This window comes from Heterodontus francisci, chromosome 42, assembly GCF_036365525.1.
Source record: "Heterodontus francisci isolate sHetFra1 chromosome 42, sHetFra1.hap1, whole genome shotgun sequence".
NCBI classification, from domain to species: Eukaryota; Metazoa; Chordata; class Chondrichthyes; order Heterodontiformes; family Heterodontidae; genus Heterodontus; species Heterodontus francisci.
The window spans coordinates 15,678,690-15,696,759 of record NC_090412.1 but is presented as its reverse complement, the minus strand read 5'-3'; the positions used below and the strand labels follow the sequence as shown (position 1 = coordinate 15,696,759).

Below are 18,070 nucleotides of genomic sequence, written 5' to 3'. Positions count from 1 at the left end.
GGCCAAGTGCGGGAAAATGGGATTAGATTGGATGGGTGCTTGATGGTCGGCGCAGGCGCATTGGGCCGAAGAGCTTGTTTCTGTGCTGCAAAACTCTATGACTATGACTCTATCATGAAATAAATGACAGAATCATTTTTGAAAAGGGAATGTGAAGAGAAAGCGATGTGAAGATCTTTCAGCTTGCAGAATTGATATATAGAGTAGTTTTTGGTCAGCTCAACCCGCCATCACCACTGCCAAGACACTTAATTAGCAGTTGGGATTTTCTTTGGAATAATGACACATCACTAAACATGACTGTTTGCAAAGCTCCAGGAATGTCACTTACTGCATGGCTCCTGGAATATCGGTTACATCATTATAAAAACTGCATGATAGTATGCAGTCGCTGTGGAAACAGATACCATTTGCCAACTCTGCACATTGTAATGTCCTGACATGGTGCCAAATTCCTGTTATGATCTGAATAGAAGAATGAATCAGCATTGAGCAATTTCTCTTCATTGTTAGACATACTTTGTATCCTGATAAATCAATAATCAATGGGTCGTCTACTTCAGGAATAAAACGATACCATCAAGTGACTGAATTTTGTAAACCAGTGGTTATGTTATAGTTTTTTAAATCACTTGGTAGTATTTTTATAAATTGGTCATTCATAAACAAGTAACAAATATCAATGCATTCAAGTGTCATGGATCAGAGTCAGTAAGATGTATTATAGGCAGAACCCATCTCAACTTACCCCAGGCTGTATTGTGTCTCATGAGATTGTGTCCAGTTCTGAGCATCGCACTTAAGAAGTATGCCAAGGCCTTGAAGGATGATGATGTTGAGGGATTTTGCTAGAATGATACCAGAGATGTGGGATCTCAGTTATGTGGAAAGATGAGAGAAGCTGGGATTGTTCTCCTTAGAGCAGAAAAGGTTAAGTAGAGATTTAAGAGTGTTCAAAATTACAAAGTGTTTAGTTAGAGTAAATATGGAAAAACTGTTTCCATTGGCAGGAAGGTTGGTAATCAGAAGACACAGATTTAAAGATAATTGGTAAAAGAACCAGAGGTGATATGAGGGGAATCTTTGTTATGCAGCAATTTATTATGATGTTTATTGCTCCGCCTGAAAGGATGGTGGTAAAAAATTCAATAGTCACTTTCAAAAGGGAATAAATACTTGAAAAGGAAACATGTGCACAGCTCTGGAGAAAGGGCAGGATAGTGGGACTAATTAGGTAGCTTTTTCAAAAAGCCAGCACAGACATGATGGGATGAACAGTTGCCATTTGTATGGTAGTTTCTATGATTCCTCAGGGTGTATTATATATCAACCCCTCCCCGACACGCCTCAGGCTGTCTTACATGTGAATTTTTGCAGTGCCAGCAGGAACCAGAATTCAGGCTCGAGGTTAGGATTTCAGGCTCTGGTTAAAAATAGTCCAAGCACCTGTGCAATGATGATCCTGCCTTGGATTAGACACCAGCCTCAGCGAAGGTCAAGGTTAGCAGCTCCCATCCTAAATATACAGAGACGCGAGAGATTGAGGAACAGAGAATGGAACAGATGGAAAGAGAAAAGAACTCTGATCCTGATGCTGGTCTTGCCCTTTACCTCATGTTTGTCCACACTCACTAAGTCCAGCACTCTCTGTAAGTAACAGTGGCAGATTTTCTGTTTGACTATTTTATAATATGTAGTATTTTGTTGAAACTGTAATATGCAGCAATAAGGAAATAATAACCCATTAACTCACTAGTGGCTGCACATTCTCTTTTCTGGCAATGGATCTGTGTTTTTTTAATGAAAAAGAATTATCACAATAAGCCTTTTAATTACAGTTGAGTATTAATTTCAGGTTTAATTTTAAACAAATATTGTGTCTTTCAATGTATCAGTATATAATATTTTATTGAAGTTGCTTGCTTTATATACGTGTTAGTTATAGCAATAGAGCACAGGGTCCACTTAATGGGAGTGGCCATGGGTGCAGAAGACAGACAAGACAGACCTCCGGATGACACCAATGTTTATATTACTCCTGTCCAAAAAATATCCATTAACCACTATCTCTTTTCCATCCTTTAATCAACTTTGATTCCATGCTGCCACAATCCTTCTAATCCTGTATGCCCTAATTTTTGCAACAAGCCTCCTGTGTGACACCTCAAATATTTGTTGTTTGTTAAACTTGTATGGGGAGGGTGTTATTTGTAGCTGTGAGTGATCTGGAAATTACATTAAGATGCATTGTTGAGGGCATGGTGAAGAGAGCTGTACTCTGGGAGCATTGGATGCTGGTATTGGGTCCACAAAATAGGGAAAAATATTCAATTTTTCAGCAACATGGCTGCTCTGATGGGGACAAAAATTCACTTTGGACATACAAAAAAGAAAAAGACTTGCGGATATATATATGGTGGGCTTTCATGACCACAGAATATCCCTAAGCACTTTACAGCCAATGAAATATTTTTGAACTCATTGTTGTAATGTAGGAAATGCAGCAGCCAATTTGTGCACAGCAAGTTCTCACAAAAGGCAATGAGATAATGACCAAATAATTTGTTTTTGTGATGTTCATAGCGGGATAAATATTGACCAGGATGCCTGGGATAACTCCCGCATTCTTCTTCAAAATAGTGCCATGGGATCTTTTACATCCAGCTGAGGGGGCAGATGGAGCTTTGGTTTAATGTTGCATCCAAAAGACGACACTTCCAACAATGCAGCACTCCCTCAATACTACAGCAGAGTGTCAACCTTGATTTTTGTGTTCAAGCCGTGGAGTGGGATTTGAACCCACAACCTAACTCAGAGGCAAGAGCACTTTCATTAAACCACAGTTGACACTACAGCAAAGGGACAAACAAATAATAATGATCTCAAAAATTAATCTGCTTTCCTGCAACAGATAAAGGTGGCAAAATATCTTTGAAGCACAAAAACTCTAGTAATTGTGTTCACAGAACAATTTTTTTTTAAAACTAAAGGAATTTTTGGAAGAGTAATCTAGCTTGTTAAATTGCAAGGAATTATTCAGAATTCAATGTTTATTAGCCTTTGAAGATTAAATTTCTGCATACATAATGAAAAATACAAAGCTTCTACTTAAAAATGAATATTTGCTTCAATTTGAGCAATGGAAAGTAGAACAAAGCTAGTATAGAGGCACTGAGCACAGAGTAGAAGAATAGAAAAAAAAACAAAGACCTTGCACTCACAGGATGTTCCAAACCACTTGGCAGCCATTGAAGTACTTCTGAAGTATAGTCACTGTTATGATATAGGCAAATGCAGAAGACAATTTGTGAACAAGGATTCACAAACAGCACTGAGATAACTGTTTTATAGGTGTTGGTCAAGGGATAAATGTTGACCAGGACACACTGTGCCTCAGGATCTCTTGCATCCAGTTGGAAAGGCAGTTGGGGCTTTGATTTAATGCCACATTCAAAAGGCAGCACTTTTGACAATTCAACACTCCCTCAATATTGAAATGAAGTGTAAACCTAGACTATGTTCTCAAATTCTGACTCAAAGATGGACGTGTTACTGCTGAGCCAAGGCCGACACGGTTCATGTACTCTGATCTCAGTTCAGCTGCTGTGTCATCAATAGGAAGATCTGAATGGAAGCCTGGCTCTTCTCTGCTTGGTGTGAAGTGCATTCACCCCAAGTCATTGTCTCTCGACTCCTAGTGACCAAATGAAGCAATAGAAAAGGTCAGGTCATCTGGCTGCACTTCCTGTTGGACCATAGTGCTTGCAGAATTATTATCTATCTAGATGACCTCATAGGTATATAGATAAATAAAAGGAGCTAAATAAACAGAAGGGGAATATATAACATCTCTTTTTTGGTGCTCAAACATTACTGTAACTGCTTCAAGGATTATGAGAATGTTTCACAGATTGCTTTAAACAAGATGTAAACATTTTAGACCTGTGAATTGCAGGGAAAAATTTCCTCTGTGCTCTTTATATAATGAAATATTCAACATGTTCTTCATAATCTTATTTCACAGAGTGCAGAAGAAATCTTGCCTGGGATTGTTTACCCAAACACATTATGTAATCCTGTTATGAGCCTTCTTTATAATCAGTACTGTAGTTATGGATATCTTAAATAATGTCTGTGAGTTTGGAGGCAGCTGGACCTTCCAAGCGGCCAGAGTTTTGATCCCAACTCTGTGTGTAAAGATTTACAAGTAGTTTTTTTGTACCAAACACACAGGTCAGTGGTACTTGGAGAAGCTCTCCAGTACAGGAACACTGCAGTAGCAGGATGTTCTCTGCAGATACAGGGATCCACAAGAAGACAAATGCCTACTCGGCAGTGAAAGTGGATCCGAACGATGATTATGTCACACCAGGGGCATTTGAACTGGAACGACTCTTCTGGAAATGCTCTGTAAAATTCGCTCATGTCAATGAAGTCTGGCCAGACATTTACATAGGAGATGAGTAAGTCCAGATTAAACTGCAAAACCCATTGGTATTTAACCAGATAAGGCTGTATAACATATAGTATATAAATCATATATCTGCCTCGTACCATGCAGTAAAATAAAACTAACCTTTAATATTTTGAATCACTGTATATCAAATTACTTAAATCATTGGAGTTTGTCATCCATTTGAATGGGCTGGTGTGATCACTATAGACATAACAATCAGAAATAAAGATACATAGAAAGAACTAAAGTAGAGATTAGAAAAAAAAATTCTTCACTCAGCAGATGGTTAGAATGTGGAATTTAGTATCATAAAGCACTGTTGTCGCAAAATCTGTAAATTATTTTAAAAGGGAATTACAGAGTTGTTCAAAAAGAGCACCTGGAGTATTGCGTGCAGTTCTGGTCACCGCATTATAGGAAGGATGTGGAAGCTTTGGAAAGGGTGCAGAGGAGATTTACTAGGATGTTGTCTGGTATAGAGGGAAGGTCTTACGAGGAAAGGCTGAGGGACTTGAGGTTGTTTTCGTTGGAGAGGAGGAGGAGGAGAGGTGACTTAATAGAGACATATAAGATAATCAGTGGGTTAGTTAGGGTGGATAGTGAGAGTCTTTTTCCTCGGATGGTGATGGCAAACACGAGGGGACATAGCTTTAAGTTGAGGGGTGATAGATATAGGACAGATGTTAGAGGTAGTTTCTTTACTCAGAGAGTAGTAGGGGCGTGGAACGCCCTGCCTGCAACAGTAGTAGACTCGCCAACTTTAAGGGCATTTAAGTGGTCATTGGATAGACATATGGATGAAAATGGAATAGTGTAGGTCAGATGGTTTCACAGGTCGGCGCAACATCGAGGGCCGAAGGGCCTGTACTGCGCTGTAATGTTCTAATGTTCTAAAAAAGGAATATTAAAAGGTATGGGGAGTGGGCATAAACTGGTTACCTCATGGAGAAAAATACTGGCACAGACTTGAGGGCCAATGGCTTGTTTCTGTGGTTCTACATATTATCCTAAAAACGAGTAAAAATGTGTACATGGCAAAATTGTTAGTCCCTATCGACAGTTCGTCAAAAGTCATATCTAGGCTGGCTAGAGGCAGCTGCAAAGCTTGCCAATGCTATCCTCACTGCCACTTCTCAAGGTTGTCTGTTATCTTTCTTCTTCATGTGCACCATCTCTTTTTTGACTTTCTACATTTTTTTCCCCAATGGGAACCCATTCCTTGCTCTCCAAGGGTACTGATCTTTAGCTAGACACATCCTGCCCAGCACTATCTACTTGCTTACAACACACTAACTGCACGCAGCCCACTTTTTACTTCAGTATAGATTGTCTTGTCCTGCCAGCTGACAGTCAACATGCATAACACATTACAAAAGTATGCAGTCACTGCTCTGTCCTACCAGCAGAGCTCAGTTCTCAGGCCTGCACAGAAATGCTGACTGAAATTAGTCATTCCCATTGAACAGTTTTGATTCCCCACTCAGAATTGGTAATTTATTTAGGTATGATTTAATATTTTTGGGATGCTCATGACAATTTCACATATAAAATAATCATTTAAAAGAGCTACTTTCTTGCTTGGGAGATATGATTCCAGGTTGACTTCATGTACCGTCATTGTAGCTGCATTCCGGGAAGCAGCAATAGTTGATGTTAAGGGGTAATGGAAACATATGAAGGGTAATGGGCACATAATATGAAACAACTGGGTCAAGCCTGAAGTACTGTTTTAGTATGATAACAATGACAGTTTACCATTTGCTCCCAACCCTTGCTCCCAGGTCCCAGTATTCCACAGTATGGCCCGCTGCTAGCAGTGAGTGAGTGAACAGCCCAGAATGACTGGACTTTCACTTCTCCCATCCTCTGTACCTGGTCTGATAGCTGAAAGCCAGGGTGTGGGGAAGCACATATCCCAACTCTCTGGCTCCAGACAGCAAAACCTTCCTCCAGCATTTTCTGATGTTGCTCTCATACCTGGATAAGCACAAATACGGCATTAATGATTGCAATTAGCTCTGTCTTTATTGCAAAGGGCTACTTACGCAGGTTAAAGTTGTCTCTTGCTAATGCAGTGCACCTCTGTTTGTTGTCTACGGTGTGTTAAGTTGTTTCTCAAAGTATAAATCAGTGTCAAAATGATCACAAGCTGGACTTTTGGGGGAAAAAATTGGTTCGGCTCTTTACAGTGGATGATCCTGGCAGATTAAAATTAACCCTTCACATTGTTAAAACATTCAGAGGAAATAGTAAGTAAAATGCAGAACACCAAATCTATTTAGGAACATTCCTGGTTATTAATTCGAAGACCTGTACTTTGCTGACTGAAATTAAATCAGAATAATACCATCCATTACATCTCATTGAATCACACAGCACAGGAGGCCGTTCATCCCATTGTATCTGTGCCAGCTCTTTGAAAAAGATATCCAGTTAGTGCCACTCCCCTGACAGTTATTTATTCCTTTCTATAAAGTACACAGGTTTTTCTTTCCAAAATGTTACTTTATTCTCTCAAAAAAATTAATTGTGGTCATAAAAATGTCTTGATTTTCTCCATTTTAGCTGGGCCAGGAAGGCAGGCGCAGAATGTCGGTGAGGCAGCTCCTGATTTGAGGAGGGGAATTGGAAAAGTCAAGTTTGTTTGTTCTGCTGCACTTTTGATTGATTAATTATGGAATGACATTAGCAAAGGTCTGAGAGCAGCCACACTCATGTCCAGATGGTACATCCTGAAGAAATGGTTAAGAAAGAGGAACAGACTTTTATTTGTAAAAGTGTTGGAGTGCAGAGAGAAAAGTGTTTTGTTTTATATTCCTGAACATTTTCCACTAAGTAAATATATTTCAAGTCTACAATACTAATATATCCTGTATATTTTATCACAGAGTGACAGCATTAGACCGGTATACAATTGAAAAGATGGGTTTCACTCACATACTAAATGCAGCCCATGGTCGCTGGAATGTGGACACAGGCGATGAATACTATAGGGATATGTCTATTGATTACTATGGTGTGGAGGCTGAAGACATGCCAACGTTTAATCTAAGCGAATTCTTCTATCCAGCTGCCCAATACATTGACAGAGCACTAAGCACATCAGGATGTAAGTGATGTCTGACATCTTTGACCACAATCACTATAGGCTAAAATCCCCACATATGTTGGAGATCCTTCCAAAAATTGACCTCAACAACTCCACCTTTCCAACTCCATAAAGGAACAAGGATCAAAAGTAACAAATGATAAAAATTGATATTTTCAAACAAGTTATTTTTAAAAAATTTGATGGATAAGTCTAACATGGCCTAAAATTCGATTTGTGAAAGATATTGCTCTGAACAAATCAAAAATTCTGCCCATTTCCTTCTGTTCCCTAAAAACATTCTATCATTTTTATACATTCTCTATTTTCAGAATTCTCTTTCAGAAATTATATTTTGCCAAGAGGAATGCTAATTTTTTTTTTTACTGGCAGAAATCAGTGTTACTATCTTTCATTTGCCTTTCTTTTATTTATTGTGAAGAGATTACAGAAACTGGAATTGTTCTCCTTGGAACAGAGAAGGTTAAGGGGAGACTTAATAGAGGCGTTCAACATGATGAAGGTTTTTGATAGAGTATATGAGGAGAAATTGTTTCCAAAGGCAGTAGAGGACACAGATTTAAGGAAATTGGCAAAAAAAAAAACCATAAGGGAAGACCAGAGTTATTTTTAATGTAGTGAGTTCTTCTGATCTGGAAAACACACGGAACTCCATACGGAGGCAAGAACCTGGTGGGGAGGGAGGGGTGGAGGAGCAGGGAAAACATTTTTTATTGGCTATGGGGATGGTGGGCAGGGCTTGAAGGGCAAAGAGTGCAAAGTTTGGGGTTTAAAGGTTGGGACTGTCAAAAATGTTTTTGGGGCGATGGGGGGAGAGAAGGAAATAAATTTATTGTGTGATCATTGGGGCAGTGGAAGTAGCGCTTTTATGTTTAATGGTTTTATTGACATTTAAAGTGCTGGTCCCCTTTAAAATTTTAAATAAACTGTCAGGGCTTGTAGTCCCTTAAAAACACGCTGGACGCTGCCGCCGGGGACGTGGCGGCTGCCCTCTCTATTTAAATCAGCCCCCATGCATAATATCACTGCGGCTGTGCAGCAGACTTCCATGTGGGAAGGCCACCGAGTTCAAAGTGCTCTGCCGCAGAGCATATCGCGCTAATAATATCCAGCCCGCTGTTTCATAGGGTGGTGGAAGCAGATTCAATAGTAACTTCACATGAGAATTGGATGGGTACTTGAAAAGGAAAGATTTGTAGGGCTATGGAATAAGAGCAAGGGAGTGGGACCAATTAGATAGCTCTTTCAAAGAGCCAGCACAGGCACGATGGGCCAAATCACCTCCTTCTGTGCTTTATGACAGTGTTTCAAGTTTCTGGTTCACAAGTCACACATGCTGGGCTCAGGAGCCAATGATAGCAACTTGGGCTGTTTGCATTAAAGTGGTTTTAAATTGTTCCTAAAATTAGATGCAACATTATGCCAGAGTTATGCAAGTTGAGGCATCAGTTATCCTGGACTGAAATCTTTAGCCACCTTCTCAAGTAGTTAAGTTCATCATGACCCGAAACCTACAATAAAGTGGCAGTTTTATTTGATGTGCATTGTAGTAATCTTCAATGCTAATGTAACATTACTCCACTGTGGGCCACAGAATTAAACAATCCATAAATACTGATCATTCACGGTTTTTTAAAAAAAAACAGCTTCCATTAGCAAATGATACTGCCCCAGAGGCGAGTCCTGTTGGCAACCCATTTAAAAAACGTGAAGTCCACACAGATGACCAAGGGCCAAAAGAAGCATAACTAGATTATTAATAGCAGTAGTAAACTGTTGAGGACATCACTGTCATCCCCAGTGAAAGACATTTCAAAAGGTCTTCAGTTCCAAGTTACAATGGTAGCTTTATCATTGATAATGTAAGGTACTAGCAATAACTTTCATTAGCAGCCTACATGCAGATTGAAATTTTAAGGTCATGAACATGTATTTAAATTTCTTTATGTTGTATTTCCCTCCAGTTCACTGGGTTTCAAATTAATTTTTGTGTAGCATTTTTGTTTAGATTAAGCTTTAAGTTTATCTCAAGATTAGTCTTACCAGCATTTGATAGGTACACTTAAAGAAACTTGCAATGTTGCTACCTGCAACATTTCATTGCATTGTGCTGTCTGCTTATTTAAATCAAGTGCTTCCCCTTCCTTGGATGTGTGTTTTAGATAACTATCTATCCAAAATCCCTCAGAAAGCTTAATTTTTGCCTGGGGTCGGGACAGATTCTAATTATCTAGGATCCCAAATGCTTTGTACCAGAGCAAAATATTGCAGATATTATCAATTTGAAATAAAACAGAAAATACTGGAAACACTCAGCAGGTCAAGCAGCATATGTGGAGAGTTAACAGTTAACATTTCAGTTTGGTGACCTTTCAACAGAACTGGTTCTGCGTTTTTTTGCTTTTTACCAATCTGTCTTGCTCTTAATAAACTCATCTTCTGAATGATGCACCAGATGTGTCAGATACTATGGTAGTTCTAGGTACGGGCAGCCATTAGGATCTCAATCAAGTGGTTATTCATCATATGTAAACCTGGAATATTAGCTATGCAAGCTGCTTGATCAGAGGTAGCCAATACAGTAGTTTTATGTTAAGTTTAAATTTTAATGTTTAAAAAACAGGCCTGAAAGTTCTGTATTATGTTCACATGAATTTGCTCTGTAATTCTTGCTGGTTGCTTGGATCTGTTTGGTGCATGTGGGCCCAGTGGCTCTGATATTACAGAAGTTTGCTTGTAATAACTAGAAACACTTTGTCCTATAAGTAATATATATTGTTTTGCTTTTCCAGCTAAGCTCTTAGTCCATTGTGCAAGGGGGCGGAGCCGGTCGTCCTCACTTGTCCTGGCTTATCTGATGATCTACAAGAATATGACAGTGGTGGATGCAATTCAACAAGTAATTAAACACCGGTGCATTTTACCAAATCGTGGCTTCCTGAAGCAACTGAGAGCACTTGATATAGAGCTGGCAATACAGAGAAGTATTGCAAAGAATGGCATCAGCACAAATGGTGATGAAAAAGAAATCTGTTAACGATTCTATTATGCATATACAATATAACTTTTTTTTAATATACTTGCCTCCAAAGAAAGTATATCCTTCCTTAGGCAAGGAGATCAAAACTGTACATTGTACTCCAGATGTGGTCTCACCAAGGCCCTAAATAATTGCAGTAAGAATTCTTCACTCTAATACTCCAATCTTTGTAATAAAGGCTAACATACGTTTACTTACAAACTCTTGAAGAAAGTGGATTCAGCTGTAAATATAAAATACATAGTTACTTTCTGTTATGCAAGTTAAGCAGATTAATAGTTCCTGATATGGCATCCCATTGTCCCAAAGATGCACACAATTTTATAATATGAAAGAATAGTTGTTTGGTAGAACAAAACTTGAGTATTGCTGAAAAGAGACATTTTGTTGAAGCTTTTCGTCTTGCACTTATCAGGACAATCTGCAAGAATACCAATGTAAGGGAAACAACACATTTATACTGTAAAAGAGAGTGCTGATTGGTTGGCAAGTGGATTCTGATTGGTAGAGGTGTTGCCATGGAGAATGCACCAGTTTATGGTGACTGACAGGTAATTGCCAAGCTTTGTTTGAAATTTAAACCAGGCAGCTTGGCTCTGATTGGTCAAGGCATTGCCCCGAGGAATGAACCAGCAAATGACTGTCACTTATTTTGTTTGGCTGAATCAGGCACAATGTGTATACATGTTCTTTCTGTCTGCAAAGAGTTACATAAAAACGTGCATCAGGTTGTAAGTACTGAAAATTGCGTCACACTTGGTCTAATTGTGTCCCGCTTAAAGTTACAAAAGAAAGTGTATAGAATGTGATAAAATCAGCTGAGAATTTAGCTCCTCACCTCCTCCTATACCTGTTTGGCTAACATTTCCTGATTCCATTGCACAATAGGGAGGTGGTGGTGCAGTGGTATTGTCAGTGGATTTGTAATCCAGAGCCCAGGCTACTGCTCTGGGGACAAGGGTTCAAATCCCACCATAGCTGAAGGTGAAATTTGAATTCAATTAATAAATCTGGAATGAAAAAGCTAGTCTAATGGTGACCATGAAACCATTGTTGACTGTTGTAAAAACCCATCTGGTTCACCAATACTCTTTAGGAAAGGAAATCTGCTGTCCTTACCTGGTCTGGTCTACGTGTGACTCCAGACCCACAACAATTTGGTTGACTCTTAAAATGCCCTCTGAAATGGCCTAGCAAGCCACTCAGTGCATTTAGGGATGGGTAATAAATGCCGGCCTTGCCAGCAACGCCCACATACCATAAAAACAAATGTAAAAAAATCTTGGGACTACACTCCCAATACAGTATTTCCAACTGAAACGCTAAACTTAATTTAAAACAGTATTGACAAAACAACAGCACTAATTGCTGAATACCGTTTAACTCGAAGGGCTTAAAAGTAGACATCTTGTGCTTTAATAAGGCAATGAAGCAGATTGTGCAAAGGGTCAGAAGGAGGTTGCAGACGTAGGGTGGGGTAAGGCCATGGAGCGATTTGAAAACAAGAATGAGAATTTTAAAATCAAAACATTGCCAGATGAGGCGCCAATGTAGGTCTGCAAGCACAGGGGTGGTGGGTGAACAGGACTTGGTGTGAGTCAGGATACAGGTAGCAGAGTTTTGGATGAGCTGAAGTTTATGGCAGGTGCAAGATGGGAGGCTGGCCCGGCGAGCATTTACCACTAAGCCAGTGGAGAGGAAGCCGAGCTCCAACTCCAACCGTGTATCTGATGCTGTCCCTCTGTATGGAGAGCATACCTGCCTTCTATCTGCATTACACACTGTCTACAGCCAAGATCTCTGTGTCATTGGCCATGCTCTCACCACAACCAGCAACCTGGCTGATAACAACATAAGAGAAATTGTGTGATACTGCCATGCTGAACCCAGATACTGTCTATACACTGGGAACAGTACCTGTGGTTAACTGTTACCGGGTGAGATCAACTTCAACAAAGTGCCACTAACTGCTAACACTTTACAGATACAGTAATTTAGGCATTCCGACCCCTCTTATTTGGAGCACATCTCTGGCAGGGGTGGAATTCTGTTACTTCTAGATATAACCACTTGCCCCTAGCCATATTTCCACTTACAGGAAGTGGGTTTACCAGCCTCCGCCAAGGAATAGTGCCAGGTGGGATGGAAAATCACTGTCACAGGTCCCAGAGGGTATAACAGGTAGCCAGTATGGTGTCAGTGGGAGGAAAAACATTTATCTGAAAATGTTACCCTTTCTTGGTTGAGCCAGTATATGACCATGCTTAAGAGCTTTTGCACAAACCTCTCATCTTCCTGGACTAAATCCTCTCGCAGAAATTTGAATGCTGGACAGAGAGGCCTAATTTGTGGACCCCTGCATTCAAAGAACACAAATGCTGGGAAGGATGGCAGAGGCATAGACATTATAAGATGCAGTGTGCTCTGATGGGACCAGCTTGTAGTTGAGTCACTCCCCACCTACCACAGATGTGTGAAATATTGTGCCGGGGAAGAACCTAGGCCAGTGTACAGCAATGATCTAACACCACTATCAGACATCATTAAAAAGCTGCTTTTGATTAGTTACATGTGACACAAAGATTTATAAAATTAGTTACAATTTCCCATTTCTTACACAAACTAAAATGTTTTGTAATGATTTGTAGTTATTAATTTGAATGTTTTAGTCCGAAAAGGTAACAGCAATTTGTTTTACTGCAATATGAATCTACATCTATTCCAAATAAACAATACCATCACTTGGTGCCTTGTGCATGTGCTTTTTGTGTGAATGATTCATTTGAAAAATAAGTTCCTTTGAATCTTCTTGTTCACAGTGAAATACTGATCGAGGACTTGTACTGAACACTTCCTTTTGAATAATATTCCTTTCTCATACTAACACATGGATAGATATAATTCATAAAGTTCTACAGACCAGACACACTCAATTGCGCTTATGGTGATCTTAGAAAATATAAAATTGATAAGAGCTGTTCAAGCCCATTAAGTTTCTGGAACAGGTTATGAGAATGTGGAAAATCTCTTCTTGCCCATTGGTGCCTCAGTACAATTCCTTCAAATCCTTCCATGCTCCCAGCAACCAAAAGGATTCAAATTCACCACCTATTTGATTAAATGTACGCACACTGTTACATTTTTGATTCAGTAATATATTAACTTGAATTTGGTTCTCACATGGTTAGGATACCTGGATAAGATTTGATTTGAATCAATTAGGTTTCCACATTGAAACTGAATATATTTTATTTCATAACCAGTTCAAGCATCCATGATAAATAGCTGTCCAATGGATCAGAGCCATATTGAATGCATAACGACATAGCAGTCTTCAGTTTTCAAACAGATCAGATTTAAAAAACAATGGGATGAAGTCCTATGGGGGTTCTGCTGACCACTGGAAATCCCAGAGAAATGGTGTAAATGACTGGGATTGTCAGCAGAAACTTCCGCAGAAATTTAAGGCATAAAATGATAGCATTGGTTCCCAAGGAGTTTACACACAAGGAATCAATCAGGAGAAACAGGCTAAAAGTATAGCAGGCACTTAACACTTTTAACTCCTAAAACTCACTAAAAATTGCAGGGCCTGGTTCTGGAAGTCGTTATAAGTGACCCTGAAAGCTTGGAGAACATCCTTAAAATATGAGGTGTGGAAGAGAGGGGAAAACTATGGTGCAGGTCCTGGGTCTTGACACAAAGAAAAAGCAAGGGTTACATGGGGGACACAAAAAAAAGTGAAATTCTCAATCAAATGAAGATTGGAAAAGTTCCTACCATTTGTGAGGAATGCCTGAATGAAGATGAAAGGTATAATATTCCTTTTATCACAAAATAATCACCAATTGGCCTTATACTGTAGAAAATAACTAACCCAAATCAAGATGCTTTAATGCAGTCAATTTTACTTACAAAGTCTCAGGGAACTGGCATTAACAAAAACAACCAATCAGGATCTTCTTGTAATAATGCTACTGTTCTGTTTCTCAATTGGCCACTTATCAGGAAATTGGCAAAAGTGTCTTCAAGCAAAATGTGCAGAAAATAGCTCTGTGGGAAATGCAGAAAATGCCCATTTATCCACATGCCTTTATCTTTCCAAAAACATCATTCCAGGTCTAAATGAGATCATGTCCTCAGTTTACAGAGATGCTATTGCAGGAATGATGGAAACAAAATTAGAGAGGGCAGATTTCCTAAAATGCAATATTTGCCTTCTACTCTGAAACACTGCTCATGTAGTTCAATCATATTTTGCTGCAGGTTTTGCCATTTGAATTCCAATGAACATGAAGAACTGCTGACAAAACCTCTGAACTGAGATGTACAGCATACAAAAAAAAACAAATCGTTCTTCTATTCACTAGTGCTCAGCATGGATTTGACCATAAATGTTTAAATCTTTCAAACTTTTTGCTCATGTTGCCCAGTTTATACTGCATAGGTCTCAAAGTATCCTTAGCCGTTGCTCACCTGAGCCAACATGAGCTACATTGAAAAATTCTGGCAGAAAGTCGATCCCCTTTCTAATATATGCATCTTTATTGGTTAGAAGTGGAGAGGAACGTGAATATGTTCCACAATAAAGTCACGTTAATATCCACAGCAGCTGCAAGATACAAAAGAGTGAACTTATAACACATGCAAATATTTCACATGCAGTAATATACTCACCCAATTACATAATTCATTACATTTATTGAAGTAAACCTGGTTTGATACGGTATTTGAATATCTTTGAATTAATTCTGGATTTTCTCATCATTTTTGTACAAGTATTTACCAAAGTACATCCTTTTCTGCAAAAATAGGAAAAAAAGCCTACAAAGAAATGTATAACTTGTTTGGCAGCCTAAAATGATGCTATCAACTCAGCTTAAAAGAATAATAAATGGACATGCTCTGCAAATTGAACCGTCCCTATTCCAAGTAAACTGCTGAGTAATACACTCATCCCTTACTAACGATGCCAAATACTACTTAGGGTTTGTATATGTTACGTACATCCAACCTAAGTGCATATGACTAGTTATTTCCCTGGATTATTCAAATACCTAAAAATACTGCCGTTGAACAATTATCCAGCAGCACTGATATAACATACACCAAGCAATCACAAGAGAAATAAATGATATTTTAAACTGCATTTGTGAAACACAAAGTACGACTTTTAGGTAATTATCAATGGCAATGGAAAAACACAGTACAAATATTATAGACTCAGAATTTTGATTGATCTACAATTTAAACTAAAGGTATATTCTAAATAATCAACAATATTGGACTGCTACACAAAACGGCATGTTTTACATTGTTGCCTATTAAGAAAAAGGCATATTTTTGCCTCTTTGTTAAATATGTTATTGAGCTCATGTTTAGCCAAATTAAGCGTTTGTACATAAATCTTCAGATCAATCTTTGTTCTTTAGTAAGGTAATGAATGAAATGAAAGTTTCTTTTCATGAAACAATCAAATGCAATGCTATAGATTATGTGTCATTCATACAGGAAGAGAAGTGTCAATGACTGAGGCAGAGAGGAGGAGGAATTGTTGGAAGTGTGGTGTTTGCAAAACCAGGAATTTTCTTAAAGAAACGATAATCCAAATAAATGTGTTGGTTACATACCTTATACTTACAGTATGCAGAGGAAAGTTGAAGTGTTCAGCTGCTTATTTGGGAGTTAGTTATCTACTGCTTATTTCAATTGAAGTTTAATGATTATACAGTAGCTATACTCCCACTTGTCCCTATTATCCAGCCCTATCCACAACACAGAGACTGCACTGATGAAAGAAATAAAGTCCTATGTCTTGATTATAAGATCATAGTTCTCCCCCAACCTCCTTAATTTTTCCACTGTCTTTGGTATCACTGACCACCTCACCCTCTTTCAACATCTTTCCTCCACAGTTCATCTCAGTGACACTATTCTCAATGAGTCCCAGTCATACCAACTGCAATGAAGGCATACTACACCTCCAATGGCTGCATTCGCAGTTACTTCTAATATGCCATAGTGTTCCATTTTTGGTCCTCTCTCTTCATATAAAATCTCTTGGCAACATCATCTGAAAATAATGGGTCTATTTTCTGCCTTCTCCATCGATCACCAGCTGTTGTTATACTTTCTAAACTGCCTGACCAGTATTAACACCTAGATGAACTGAAATTTCTTCCAGGTATTAGGCAAAATTCTCATCAACTTCCACCAGCATTTGCATGTAGCTGACCTTGACTCCATTCACCATCTTCTTGGTTAAGTGTGGAGATGTAGGAACCTAGTTAACTTGCTTAACCTCAAGTTTTCTTCCCCACATTTACAGAACCACAGAAGTTCACAGCATAGGTGGCCAAGTAACTCATGGTTGTGTCAACCACATGCTATAACAATTAAATCTAATCCCGCTGTCCTGCTTTATCTCATAGCTCTCCAGATCACCTTGCTTCAAATATTTTCCAATTTTTGCCTAAAATTTGCAATGGTCTCATTCTAAACCATTCGCTGTGGCAAAGCATTCAGTGCTTTTGTGTAGAGATTTTAAATTGATGAGCTCTTGCTGACTCTTCAACCAGAGGAAATAATCTTTCACTATTCACTCATCAAAACCCTCAGTAATTTTAAACCTCGGTATTAAATCTCCTCTTAGCCTTCTCTGCTCTAATGGAAATAGTCCTAATATCTCAATTCTACCTTCATAATTATCCAGCAGCACTAATGCAACATATACAAGAGATAAACGGCTCTTGTTTCACAAACGGGTTTTAAAATAACACTGGCATCAGCTCCGTGTCCCACTGCTGCTGATTTCTTCATAGTTCTTGAGCCAGCACCTCTGCTTTCACTTTCCACAAATTACAGGTCATTCAGAATTCTGCAGCCCACGTCTTGCCTGCATTTCCAGCATTACAGACCTTGCCAAGCTCTACTTGTTTAACATGCCATGGCAAACTGATTTCAAGATCCTTTCTTTCAAATCCCTCCAAGGTTTTGCCTCACCCAATCTCTGCTCCTCCATTTAGACATTATTGCATGCATTCTCCCTTCTCCAACACAATTTTCCTCTCTCCCATTTCAATACCATCAGTTACTGCTCTCAGCACTGAGTTGCTGTTTTCTCCAACTTTCTCCTAAAATCCTCTGAGCTTGTCAGCTACTTCCTTCCCTGCTTTTAAAAGTCTCATAAAAAAATAACGATTTGGCCCTGCTCCAAGTTATTTTTTGCTTTCTTGTTTCATCCTGCTTAATGCCCTATGTTACCACCTAGTAAAATACTTCAACATGTCTTCCATGAGGTGCAATTCAGATAAACAGCAGTTCCCAAAAAAGAATCAGGATTGAACCTGCACTAATCAATTAATACATTCAGTGCTATTTCCCCAAAACTGATGTTATCTATCAATAAGAATCAAAAAAATGAAGTTATTACCAGTAACTCGCCAAAATTTCAGAGCACAGGAAA

At 38.9% G+C, this 18,070-nt stretch overlaps 1 protein-coding gene across 1 annotated transcript; it reads left to right on the top strand.

Moving 5' to 3' along the window:
• The first annotated feature begins 4,284 nt into the window (after positions 1-4,284).
• LOC137355359 (dual specificity phosphatase 29-like) lies at positions 4,285-10,602 on the top strand. Its single transcript, XM_068020352.1, has 3 exons — positions 4,285-4,463; positions 7,345-7,565; positions 10,358-10,602. Exons 1-3 carry the CDS (start codon positions 4,285-4,287, stop codon positions 10,600-10,602), a joined length of 645 nt encoding a protein of 214 aa, XP_067876453.1.
• The last annotated feature ends 7,468 nt before the right edge of the window (positions 10,603-18,070 follow it).

Bases quoted from the DNA above. Each gene is read 5' to 3' on its own strand.
- LOC137355359 (XM_068020352.1), top strand. From the start codon at position 4,285: ATGTTCTCTGCAGATACAGGGATCCACAAGAAGACAAATGCCTACTCG. The intron at 4,464-7,344 runs GTAAGTCCAGAT...ATTTTATCACAG, and splicing joins GACATTTACATAGGAGATGA to AGTGACAGCATTAGACCGGT. The intron at 7,566-10,357 runs GTAAGTGATGTC...TTGCTTTTCCAG, and splicing joins AGCACTAAGCACATCAGGAT to CTAAGCTCTTAGTCCATTGT.